Source organism: Varanus komodoensis, unplaced genomic scaffold, assembly GCF_004798865.1.
Source record: "Varanus komodoensis strain SLA01 unplaced genomic scaffold, ASM479886v1 scaffold52, whole genome shotgun sequence".
NCBI classification, from domain to species: Eukaryota; Metazoa; Chordata; class Lepidosauria; order Squamata; family Varanidae; genus Varanus; species Varanus komodoensis.
Genome location: NW_025336114.1, coordinates 4,853,523 through 4,865,789, shown reverse-complemented (window position 1 = coordinate 4,865,789; position 12,267 = coordinate 4,853,523). Strand labels below are relative to the sequence as shown.

Below are 12,267 nucleotides of genomic sequence, written 5' to 3'. Positions count from 1 at the left end.
GGTGTAAGTCCTGGTTCCCTTAAGTCCTCATAATTCCAGGTTCAAGGTCCTGATTCAGAGCAGCCAATCCCCTAACCATTCTGAAGTCTGGCCCAGATTCACATTCGTTCGTTTATTCATTTATTTAACATGGTAAAAGCACCATAATGTAAACTGTATTGATCCTTTGGATGTGGAGAACACCTTCTGAATATACCGCCCAGCTGAGGAAGAAATGAAATTCATCACATTTTAAGATATAGGCCTTGATACATTTTGAGAACATGATAAATATCTGACCTCAGCTGGAGTGAATCTATATGTTTAAAAAGTGCCCTGTTTACTTATTCATCAAGCCAAGAGAAATGGCAGACCGACTGAAAGCCGGCTGTTGCCTGAGATGAAGGAAAAGGTGGTACCTCTCCCTATTCCATGCACAAAAGCAAAGCGGTCTGGTATTAAAAGCCAATTCTGCTGGGCAATGGGATGGCATCCCAACAGGCAGCTGGCCAGGTTGGTGCACATGGCCAGGTCTTTCAGCACCTTGGCTCCGCTCTCTGCAGCGCAAACATTAGGTTCCCATAGCATGTGGTACTGCAAAGTAATGGGCCTGGGTCCAGGGTGGCCATGTGCCCTGCCTCAGAGAGGACAGCCCTCTCTTTGAAGGGCTATCTGAGGACAGCCCGTTTTCGGAAGGCACCCTCTGGTTCAAGGGTGAACAATGATGGCTCTCCACAAGTATGTTCTGGCCTACGATTCCTATCATGTTCACCAGGTATGGGAATTGTATGATGAAATATTTGAAGGGCCACAAGTTGGCCATCCTGGTTGTAACAGAGTTATTGGATCCAAGGTAAAGAATCACAGGAAGGAGCCCCAGGAAACGCAGATTTTCCTCAACCGTTGGCACCTGGACAGCAGACTGTGCTCAATATTCCTCACCAGGGTGAGGTGTACTGTATTTCCACTTAAATTACCAAAGTTATTTCTAAATGTGCTTCTATGTATATCATTTAGCATTATGGTAAGTTTTATGCAATCTGTGTCTTCTTTTGACCTTTTCTATGGGACATTTCTTCTTCCCCACTCTGTAACCTTGCTTGTGACTGGCACCTGGCTTCTTGCAGAAATCAGGACAGAAATCGGTCCTCGTGTCTCACTCCTAGAAAAACTCACTAGCTACTACTATTGGCAAAATTAATAGATGCATTGTGACCCCTAATACAAGTCTCGCTTTCCTTTTTCTGATTCTCTTCTGTGATCTGAGCAGCCTACAGCCTTCAAAACTGAACAAAGCTAAAAGCAACTCCTCAGCAATAACACCACAAAGATACATTTCCTCTTTATTGTAATGAAAGAGACACCGCAGCTTCCCCTTTAAATGTGTAAGTATGTGTCACTTTAAAAAAAAAGTGGGTGCTATGGGAAGAACCGCTCCTAAAATAACAAATGAAACAATGAGTATTACTACTAGTAATAAATAATGCCCTTGAATGGCTCTTGGCATTGGATTCAGTGGAGGTATGGCCAACTCGGCCATTTGGACAATGAAAGGGATCTCTATAGACCATTCTGTGTGGCTTGAAGGCTATGGACCAGCCCAGCTCTGGTTACTCCTAGATGGCAATATCAGTGTTATTTATGTTGTTCACGTTCTTGTCTGCTTTGCAGTAAAAATACTGATTCCAGATCTGCAGGAATGTGGTCCTGAATTTTTTAATCCTAAATGCATAAACGATGGGATTCATAGCTGAGTTCCCATGAGTCAGAAATATAGCAATATAGGTGAAAGTACTGGGAGTCTGGCACGAGGGGCAGAAAAAGCTGACACAGTTGCGGGCGTGCAGAGGCAGCCAGCTCACAGCAAAGAGGAAGAGAACCAGGGCGAGCGACTTGGCAATTTGTAGCTCCTTCCCGTAATACCTCTCTGGGTATGTTGAGCTGGATCCCACCTTTTTGTTCAGCTGCTTTCGGATGATCTTGAAGACTTCCAGGTAGATGACAAACATGAGAAGCAGTGGAGGTAAGACCCACACAAAGAAGTTGAAATAGACCATGTACTCCATGCTGATCACATTCTCAAACTGGCAGCTGATTGTGTACTCTGACTGACTGCCGTTCTTCTCCTGGATCTTCTGCAGGTTGTTCCAGCCAAACATAGGGGTCAGTCCCACCAGGAAAGAGACGAACCAGCAGCAAGCAATGGCCACTCCAGCACGCTTGGGAGTCACCACACTCTTGTAGCTGTGGGAAGAAACAAAGCATACACTGAGGACTTACGACAGCAGGCCAGGTTTGCAGCTACATTAAGGGGTCACTGTGGCTTAGCGGCAGTGCTGGGTTAAGGCCTGCAGTTTCAAAAGCAAGGAATCATGTAGCAGCTGTCTGGAAAGAGCCTTCTCTCCCTGGAATGCCATTGCCAGTCAGAACATAATTACTGGGTAAGATGGACAACTAGGCTGACCTGTTAGAGGCCACTTCCTAAGTTCCAGCCTTGCCCAACCTGGTGTCCTCCAGATGAACTGGACCACCATCACTCACACTCATTCTGGCCAACATTGGCTGGCCTTATGAAAGTTGCAGTCTGATGCATTTGAAGGGCACCAGGTTGGGGAAGGTTGCTATGTTCTAACAAGACTTAAGGCAAAAAGAAAGGTACCCAAAGGAATCGGCCTCAGAATGGATATATGAGTCTTGACTGCATTTTGACCCACCACCACGCACAATATTTAAACTTAAAAACAAACAAAGAAATAATTTTGATAGAACCAAAAAGTATGATCTAAACCCAAACAGAACAATATCATGCAGCATACCAAAAAATCCCCCACAAAACACTTCCAGTTCTCATTGCCTGTATTGGAACTTGGCAATCAGGGCAATCAGTCAGTTTGGATCAAAAATAAGCAGTCATTGATTTAGTGCCTCAGCAGCTGCTACTTTTTTGGGTAGAAGTGGCATCGTTAATGTGAGGAGCTCTGCAAAGCAGGAGTTGGCAATGAAGTATACTCATTATTGTAAAACTACAGATATTCCAAATCTCAGATAATTGGGGAAAAGGCAGAATTGGAGTGGGGAAGTCATTTTTTCCCCATCCTGCAAATATCAGAGGAGGTAAGATGCTACCTATAATGGGATCTTTAGCCCCTATTTGGGAAAGGCATGGGGAGAGAAAGATAGCCAGGAAACCTCCCAATGTCCTGATGCAAGCTTAGTGGACTCTCCTGGGGTTTCTGAAGAGGAACTGGGTTGTGGTCAGGCCAAAAAATGACAGGAAAGCAAGCAAGCTAGAAAATCAAATCAGTTGGAATAGACCAAGACCATTTCATCCAGATGCCTACCCAACGATCATACACCTTCACCAGACCCCCAGAAATCAGTCTGTGCAATCCACAGTGCCACAAGCAGCAGATGCACTGCTGAAAGTTGGTAGCCAAGCAAATGGTTGCAGATGACTCAGAGAAGTGAGCCAAGCCACATGAGGGGAGAGGGTCAAAACAACCAAGAAAGGAAATTCTTGCCAAAGCTTGCATGTTTTTATCCCAACCTCAGGGGAAATGTTTGATCAGGCACAAACCCTAAAGACATGCAAGGTGCCACAGATGGCAAGAAAATACCCACCCACCTGGTTCAGAGATAGATCAATTAAGTTCATGTTATGATGCCACATCACTTTCCCAGAAAATCCAATTCCCACAGTGCAGTGCTCTGATAAATCTAATGCAGCTGTAATAGGGTGAGAAAGAACAATTACTCTGAAGTTCTTTTGGGCATTGCTTATACAAGGGGAGCTCTGATTTATCCTGCCGAGGCAAACGATGATCTCATAAAGAAGCAGTCACTTCCATAGACAAGCCTGGCAAAGCAAAGCAATCAGCAAAGAAACACCCTTCATTCAATTGAAAGCCAGTTCTTTATGAAAGATTAATCAACTCTAATGCCTACCAGTGAAGGGCAAGCCAAAATAAATTTCATTTTGTAAAGTGCCAGGTCCAAACCAGTGAATACCCTCATGTGCAGAAAGCCAGAGTTTGGCACAGCCAGGTGACCTACTTTATCAAGAACAATCCTTTCTTTGAAGAGCTACCTACTTCAAGCTTTCTTTCAAGTTCATGGACCAAAAAAGAGCAAGCCCGGGCCCTTGAAGATGCCCATCAGCAGCTATCTTAGCAGCTGGCAGCACACTGAGCAAGCATCAGGTCTGCTGGTCCTGGCCTTCCCTGTGAAGGGGGATGCACTGTATTCCTGTTTAAATCACACCATTTTGTACTGTTGTAAGCTCCTGAGAGAGCTTCAGCTATTGGGCAATATAGGAATGAAACTGATGATGATGTTTATGATGACAATATTAAAATTGTATCTAACCATCTAAATTAGAATATTTATATGTGTCCTCCTTGGATGATCGGCCATTCATTTTCTACTCTGCCTTGATGACTACAGTTCAGGGAATTCTGGTCATTTAATGTCACAATCCTATGCCTATTTAGACAGAAACCCCCCTAAAGCTCCAAGCATGCCCCAGCTGGCTTTTCTGGTGAGCTTTTTTCTTTCTACACATGCAGAAGATTGAACCGTAAGTAACGCAAAAGAGCAACACAAATTAGATGTAAGCTAGAAGTTCACATTCAAGATTACACGGGATCCACTTACAGAAGCTTGGCTAACAAGGCATGTGCAGCATGCTTATCAGAAGAGTGGGCATTTATTAAGAGTATGGAAGCAAGGTGATAATTAAAAAAAGATTGTGCAATCTAAAGTAAATATTGTGCGGAGTTTGGTATTGCATAGTAACATAAGGGTCCCACTGGATATTCCAAAGGACTAGCAGCTCTATCAGCCCCTTTCTCATGCCTATGAAAAGCCCGGTGGGAGTCAAGGATGGAATGGCAGGCAGCAGATTGGTGTCCCGCAATCTGACAAGGATCAGGACTTGCCAGGGTGTGGTTGCCCAGCCATGTGGTCCCTTGCCCAGAATCATGCATGTGTTCAGAAGCTATAAAGCTGAACTTCTCCAGGGGGAGAAGGTACCTGGGCAATGTTTCCTTGGTAAAAACACACGAAGGTTGATTGCTTGCAAGCAAATGAGCAGAATAGGCTGCAGGGCCGCCACTGGCGCTCCAGGAGACAGACGGCATGAAATGAATGGAAAGGATGACAGCAAGGCAGGAACAAGCTCTTACTGTGCACTGGTGGGTGAATCCTCTGATGAAAGGAAGACCGGGAGGTGGAGGTGGAGACGTTTTCGCAAAGGACACTGTGCAGCAGAACAGATCAAAGGCCAACAAAACCCTGTCCACAGGCCAACACGGCATCAAGGGCACGCAAGCCCATTGATGCGGATGCTCGATTGCAGTGCTGTGTGCTTTCATGTCTGCCTGGCCTCTGCCCTGCTGGCAGAACCCTGCATGCTTGTGCAGTGTATATCCTGGCCACGGAGATGTACCATGGAAGAGAGCCGCAGACAGCCCGACTGCAGAAGTGCATCATAGCATCTGTCTTCATAAATAAGGAGGGGCATTGCTTAAATGATCGGGAATCTATGTCTCATGAAACAGTCTTAAGAGAAAATAATTGCTGACTGGAGTGAGGGAAGGGGATGCAGGAAGTAACAGCCTTCTTACCTTCTTAATGGAAATTGCAGCAATGGGCTTCCCATGCACTGGGAAGGATGGGGTACCAAGATCTGTCATGGAACTGTCATTGCATCCAGGGCATCACTGCATCCCAGTGGCAAGGCTGGGAGATGGCAGTGCTCCAGCTATTCCCCAGTGCTCTGGGTTTTGGGTTTTTGTTTTAAGTTGCCTCTGTTGAAGTTAGTGGGAATGAAAATGCTTTTGCCCGTGGAAGACTAGTACAGTCTGGGGGCTGGCCTGGGGGCATGCTGGAAGAGCAAGGGGGCTTCAGAATGCCTCATTTCAAGGCCTACTGCTGGCAGAAACACCAGTGGGGCAGTTGTTTTCTTTGAGGCACGAACAGTAAGTGACTGATTAAGACTTAACAATGCAGTTAAAAAGCCACTAAAATCAACAAGAAAAAAGCTTTTTGTGGCCTGCACCGCAGTCAAAGTGGGCTTCTGTCAATGCGTAGAACTGCAGCCTCTTTCCAAATGCTCACACCCTTCATTCAAAGCTAGGATTTGACTCCAAACGCATTTATTGTGGCATATGCTTTCATAAGCAGACTAAAGCCCATTTTTTCTAATGCCACAGACATATTTCTGTGAAATAATTATTCTAACCACCAAGATAGCCAAAAAAAAAAAAAAAAGCTAAAAGCTAAAATATAACAAAAGACACTAGCCTTAAAATACAACAAAAAACACTAAACAGAACAAAACAAAAGAATCTAGTTTTCCAGTGTGGAAATTGTCTTAAAACGTTGCAGTTAGGAAATGATAAACTAGATTGTCATGTAGAGAAATATTGTCACCCTTGCAAGCGAGAAAGGCAGAATTCATTTCTGCAAATCCCACTGGAGCTGTTGCCATGGAGCTTTTGAAGATCAGATGCTTGCACAAGAAATACGTTTGCTAACTGAGAAGGCAGCCTCTTCACGACAATTGCTTCTCAGGCTCTAAGTGCCTTTGAAGTTGCAGCAAGCTGAGTCTCCAGAATGCACTCAGGCAATCATTTTCTGCCCTTTTGATGCCAAGTCAGTAGTAGGTACAGATTCTCTTGTTTTCCCGGCTCTCCTAGACGCTCTAGGGGTGTGGTTCCCTAAGGATCTGTTTCTGCACTCTGGATATCCCACAGATTGCGGTGCATAACCATTTTTGTCCTAAGGGTCACACCTAGGGTTGACTGGGGAAGAATACATTTGGGCACAGGCACACACAGTGCCCTCCCTATATCTCTCCTCCCTGCCCATCAAGATGTGGGGATGGGGGGCAGGGTAAAAGAGTTTCGCTTTCTCGGCTGCTACTAGCTGTGAGAAAGCAGTAATCTTGGAAATCAGGAAGCAGCATTTTCAGGTTTGCAGCCTGCCTTTATGGTCTGCATAGTGCATAGGGAGCACCCAAAGGCTGCATTCAGCACTAGGGACACAGCTATGGATAACACAAGTGTTTTCATACATTTTACATTTTTCAAAACAACTTCGATTTTTTGTTGGGGGAAAAAGAATAGGAAGGATAGCTGACAGAGCAGTTTCCTCTGAGATGGAATGTAAACACACTTAACTCCTGAACCTATGCAGCTGTGATCATTATACTTACTCTTGAGTAAGCCCATGCAGCCCCAATTCATATTGGGACCATGGTGTTGTGGTGGGTGGCAGTATTAAACCTCACATCATCACCCAATTTGGTCTAGAAATTCTCTTCCCCCTCCATTGGGGGAAGTTTCAAAAAAAGAAAATCAACTTCCAATGACTCCAACAGACCTTTGTTTTTGTTTTGTTTTTGATTCTCCTTTGCAGGATCTATGTCAACAAATACGGAAAACAGAACAATGGCCCACAGACTGGAAACATTCAATAAAGATTCCAATCCCCAACAAAAAAAGATGAAAAAGAGTTCACCAACCATAAGACCAGTTCACTAATTCCCCATGCAAGCAAAGTGATGTGCAAGATGTTGTATCAAAGAATATTATCTTTGATTATGACGATGACATTGCTTTTATTTCCCACCATTTTGCACTTGAGAGGAACCCATGGTGGCTTATATAGCTCCATTTTATCTCACAACAACCCTGTGAAGTAGGTTGAGCTGAAAGCCTGTGACACCTCCCAAGTCACTCCATGAGTTTCATGGCTGAGTGGGAACTCAGACTTGGACCTCCTGGGTCCCCAGTCCAACACTCTAATCACCATACCACATTGGCTATACGGAGCAAGAAGTGTCCAACCTGGATTCCAAAAAGTAAGAGATACTCACAATCATATTGCAAGTATATTTTGGCTACTGGCGTGCACCAAAGGATTTCAGGTCCATCTGTGCTTTATAGACCACAGCAAAGCCTTTGACTGTGTAGGTCACAAGAAGCTAAGGATAGTCCTGAAGGATATACATGTGCTTCAGCAACCTGTATTGTAGACAGAACCAAAACTGGAGAAACAGAATCATTTCCTATAGGGAAATGAGTCAGAAAAGGGTGTATTTTACCTCCCTATCTGTTCAGTCTGTACTGAGAACATTTACAGAAGGCTGATTAGGATCAGAGGAAGTAGTGAAAATTGGTGAAAGATACATCAATAATTTAAGATATGCAAATGATACCATTATACTGGCAAAAAGCAGCAATGAATTGAAACAACTCCTGATGAAAGTAAAAGAAGAAAGTGTCAAGGCAGGATTGCAGCTGAACATTGAGAAAACAAAAATCATGACTACAGAAGAATTATACAGCTTTAAGGTCAACAGTGAAGATATCGAATTTGAGAATGATTTTACATACCTTGACTTAGTCATCAATTGAAATGGAGACTGCAGCCACAAAATCTGAAGAAGCTTGAGCCTTGGAAGGGCCCCAGTGAAGGAACTAGAAAGTATAATCAAGCATAAGGATGTTTCATTGGAGACCAAGGCCAAAGTCATCCACCCTATTGTATGCCCAGTCTCTAAGTATGAGTGTGAAAACTGGACAGTGAAGAAAGTTGATAGGAAGAGAATTAATGCATTCGAAACATGGTGCAGGAGGAGAGTTTTCCAAATACCTGGATTGACAGAAAGACAAACAAGTGGACCCTAGACCGAATCAGAACTTTCCCTAGAAGTAAAAATGACAAAACTGAAGCTGTCATAGTTTGAACAAAAAAGGCAAGAAAGCTGAAGGCAGATGAAGGAAAAGCTGAAGGCAGAAGAAGATGGAAAAGACCAAATATAAGATGGACTGACTCCTTAAAGGAAGTCACAGCCTTGAGTTTACAAGAGTTGACTGGGGCTGTCAAGGACAGGACATTCACTCATAGGTCACCATAAGGTGGAGAGACAGCACATAAGAACAACAACAGCAACAACATTGCAGAGTCAGGTGAAACGTCAGGGCGGGAGGGTTAACTACCTGGTGTATGATGCTCCTGATCCAAATGGAGCCCATACATTAAAACAGCAAATAAAATGATCACCTGTAGACAGACTTGGTGTGATGAGATAAAGGTTTAGTTTGTCCCCAGGATGGAACCATGGGGCAGCTGCCCTTGGCATAGTGTGGACAGTGTGAAAAGGAACACCAAAAGGACAGCTATCCAAACAAAACTAAGATGTGTGATATATTCTGTTCAGAAAGAAATGATGAAGGATATTTTTGAGATAGTAGATGAAAAGTCAGGTATTAGCTTGCTCAGAGGCAGTACACTAAGCAGAGTGGGCACAGCTTCCATTCCTCATTGGCCTTGTGCCTACAGTAAAACACATTTAGGCAGCTATTCTGTACTCCCATACATGGAAATCATTGTGGCTTCTGTCTGAACAGACATGAACAGGCAGGCATGTACCATTAACCAGTGAATATTGCAAACGGGAGAAGGAAATTTTGGACTTGTAACTTTGGGTAGTCAGCAGCTGCAAGATGGTTCTTTGCACAGAAATTTCTGAGCAGAAACAATCTAGCAAGAAAACATGGAAGAGCCATTCATAACTTGCTACAGAGATAGTTGGAGATGTACTCTATACTTATAAATGACTAGTTATTACACTAGTTATAACTAGGAACAAAATAGGGAACGTCTAATTGCAGATGCCAGAAACACTAATTGAAAAGAGAAGCTTTCCCATTCAAGTTCTCCCATCTCAGCTTCTTCTGCATTCTTTTGGCTTCAGATGAATCCAAGTCAAGATAAGCATCACACCTTAATTCTCAGGAAACCACAATTCAGAATATGCACTTGCACTGTGTAAATCTTCTCAGAGTCACATGTTGCTCATGAAGATGGAAGTTTTCAATCAGTTTTTTCAATTTCTAGACTGAATATTAGCCACCACTAGGGAAAGTTGGAAAAGCCTCCACCAGCTCATTTAACATGTACTGGCTCCGCTTCCATTGTGAGGGTGGAATTACTCAGCATTTCAGCCACTGGAAGCATAAGCAGTCCTTAATAAGCCATTAGATCAGTCTCTTAGAAGCTGACATTCCAATTCATACTGGCCAAGTGAAATGAATATACAGCTGAAAGTTGTAATTTACATTTAAAAACTGCCTCACTGTATGTGGCCATGGATCCATCTGACTAATAATGCAGTCCTTGGAACACTTGCACTTATACTCCCAGTAAACCCAGCAGGAGTTACTTCTAGGTAAATCCCATCTCCAAAAGCAGCCAAGAACTACAGTTTCAGGTAATGATGGACCTATGATGTCTGTGACTAGAGGAGAGGTCCAAATATTACCTTAGACTGATAGACTTTCCAGCTTTTGGAAATCCCAGAAATGTGGAAACACTGTCCACATAAAACCACACTGGAAGAGAGTGATTTTCATGCAAACCATGAATTCCGCATGCAAACGGTGAACAAGGAGCATGTGTGTTTACTTCTAAACTAATTTGGTCTTCTCTCCTGAGAATCATATTTAGTATTCATATGCAACCAGAGTTGCATATAAGGGTGTTCCAGATTAGCCTTTTGCTGTAAAATTGCTGTCTCATTCACAGAAACTCACAATAGATGTAGACAATAACATCTTACATTTGTAGCCCTTTCATGATTTCCCACTATTTCTTCCATCTTGTCCAGTTTTACAATCATATTCCTTAAGGAAAAAAAGGAACTACCTGAAGGATTTGATGCATAGTCTTTGTATGCATAGTCTCAGCCATCCTTATATTAACAAGGTAGGTCAATCTTATCCCCAAATTTCAGAAAGAATCAGGACCATAAGATAGTGGCTTACCAAACACCATCTAGTGAGAGTCTCCTGGTTGGAACAACATTTGCAGCAGCTGTTTGTACTTGTTTGTTTTAAAACATGTTCCTCTCCACACACATTTATCACTTTTAGCATTTTGAAGACCGCTTACAGACAATGAAACAAAATAAAAAGAAACTTTACACAAATCTCTCAAGTAAACCTTAGAACAATAAAAAGGAACCGCTAAGCATGAAAGCAACATTAAATATCATGAACCAAACACACACAGTAGCATTAGTTTTAGCCTGGTGCTTAGGGTGACCAGGCATCCCACTTTATAGAAGACATTCCTCTACTTTGGAGAGCTGGCAGAAGACAATATATGTGAAAGGCTGCTCAGTTTAAAAATAACCATAATAAGGGCAAGCAAGCCTTGAAATTACCCATCCACAGCTAATACCTGGAAAATAGACTGATCAGACAACTGATTACTTAGTCTTCTTCATTATGTTGATACTGTTTAAATTATAGTAATTTTTTTAAATTTACACCTATACATATACGCGATGCTACGGCATCGTTTAATCTCTTTTTTGGTGACATATTTCCTCTTTTTCTGGCAGTGAACAAGTGCCACCCCCCCCACCCCCCAAAATCCCAACTAATCAGGCATGGCACCAGGCCCAGGAAAAGTGTTTCCTCTCCCTGGTTTCCACCTGCCTAGTACTGACAGGAGAAGGACATGGAAAAGCACCTTCAGTAGCCTGATGCATCATAACTACTCATTAAAGCCCTGTCATAGAACCATAGAACAGTAGGCTGGGACCAATAGGGCCATCAGGTCCAACTTTCTTAATGCAGGTCTCCAAGTTAATGAATCTCTAACAGATAGTTGTCTGCTTGCATCTCGAATTATGCCAGTGTGGAAGAGCCCATGACCACCCTAAGTAATTGGTTGCATTGTCCCATTGCTACAGCAGTCCAGAAGTTTTCCTGTTGTTCAGTCACAATCTGGCTTCCTGTAACTTGAGCCATTTTTCCATGGTCTGCACTCTTGGATGATCAAGAGATCCTAGCCCTCTAAAGTGTGACAGCCTTTAAAGGACGAGAAGAATGCTATCATATCTCCCCAGTCTTCCCTCCTCAAGGCTCAGTTTTATCAGTCTCTCCTCCTGGGACCCTGCTTCACATCCCCTGATCTTTTTTGTTGCCTTCCTCTGAAATGTTTGTATGCATCTTTCCTTAGGAACTCTAGCACTAGGAGCCATATGCAAGATGCAGTACAGATGCTGAGTAGAAAGGAACTAGTACTTCACGCGATTTGGAAGTACTGTTTCTATTAATGCAGCCCAAGTTAGCATTTGCCTTTTTTTTTTTTTTTTGCAGACATGAGACATTGCTGACCCATATTCATCTTGTGATCTACAATAATTCCAAGATCTTTCTTGCTTGTAGTGTTGTTGAGCCAAGCATTACCCATCTTATAACTGTGCATTTG

General features: G+C 43.1%; 1 protein-coding gene across 1 annotated transcript in view; it reads right to left on the bottom strand.

The window, feature by feature from the left end:
- Nucleotides 1–1,595: 1,595 nt before the first annotated feature.
- The window catches only part of ADORA1 (adenosine A1 receptor), a 61,865-nt gene continuing 51,193 nt past the window's right edge, over nucleotides 1,596–12,267 (bottom strand). Inside the window, exon 2 of the mRNA XM_044447536.1 lies at nucleotides 1,596–2,223. Coding sequence (XP_044303471.1) covers nucleotides 1,596–2,223 — 628 coding nt within the window. The remainder of the gene's footprint in view (nucleotides 2,224–12,267) is intronic.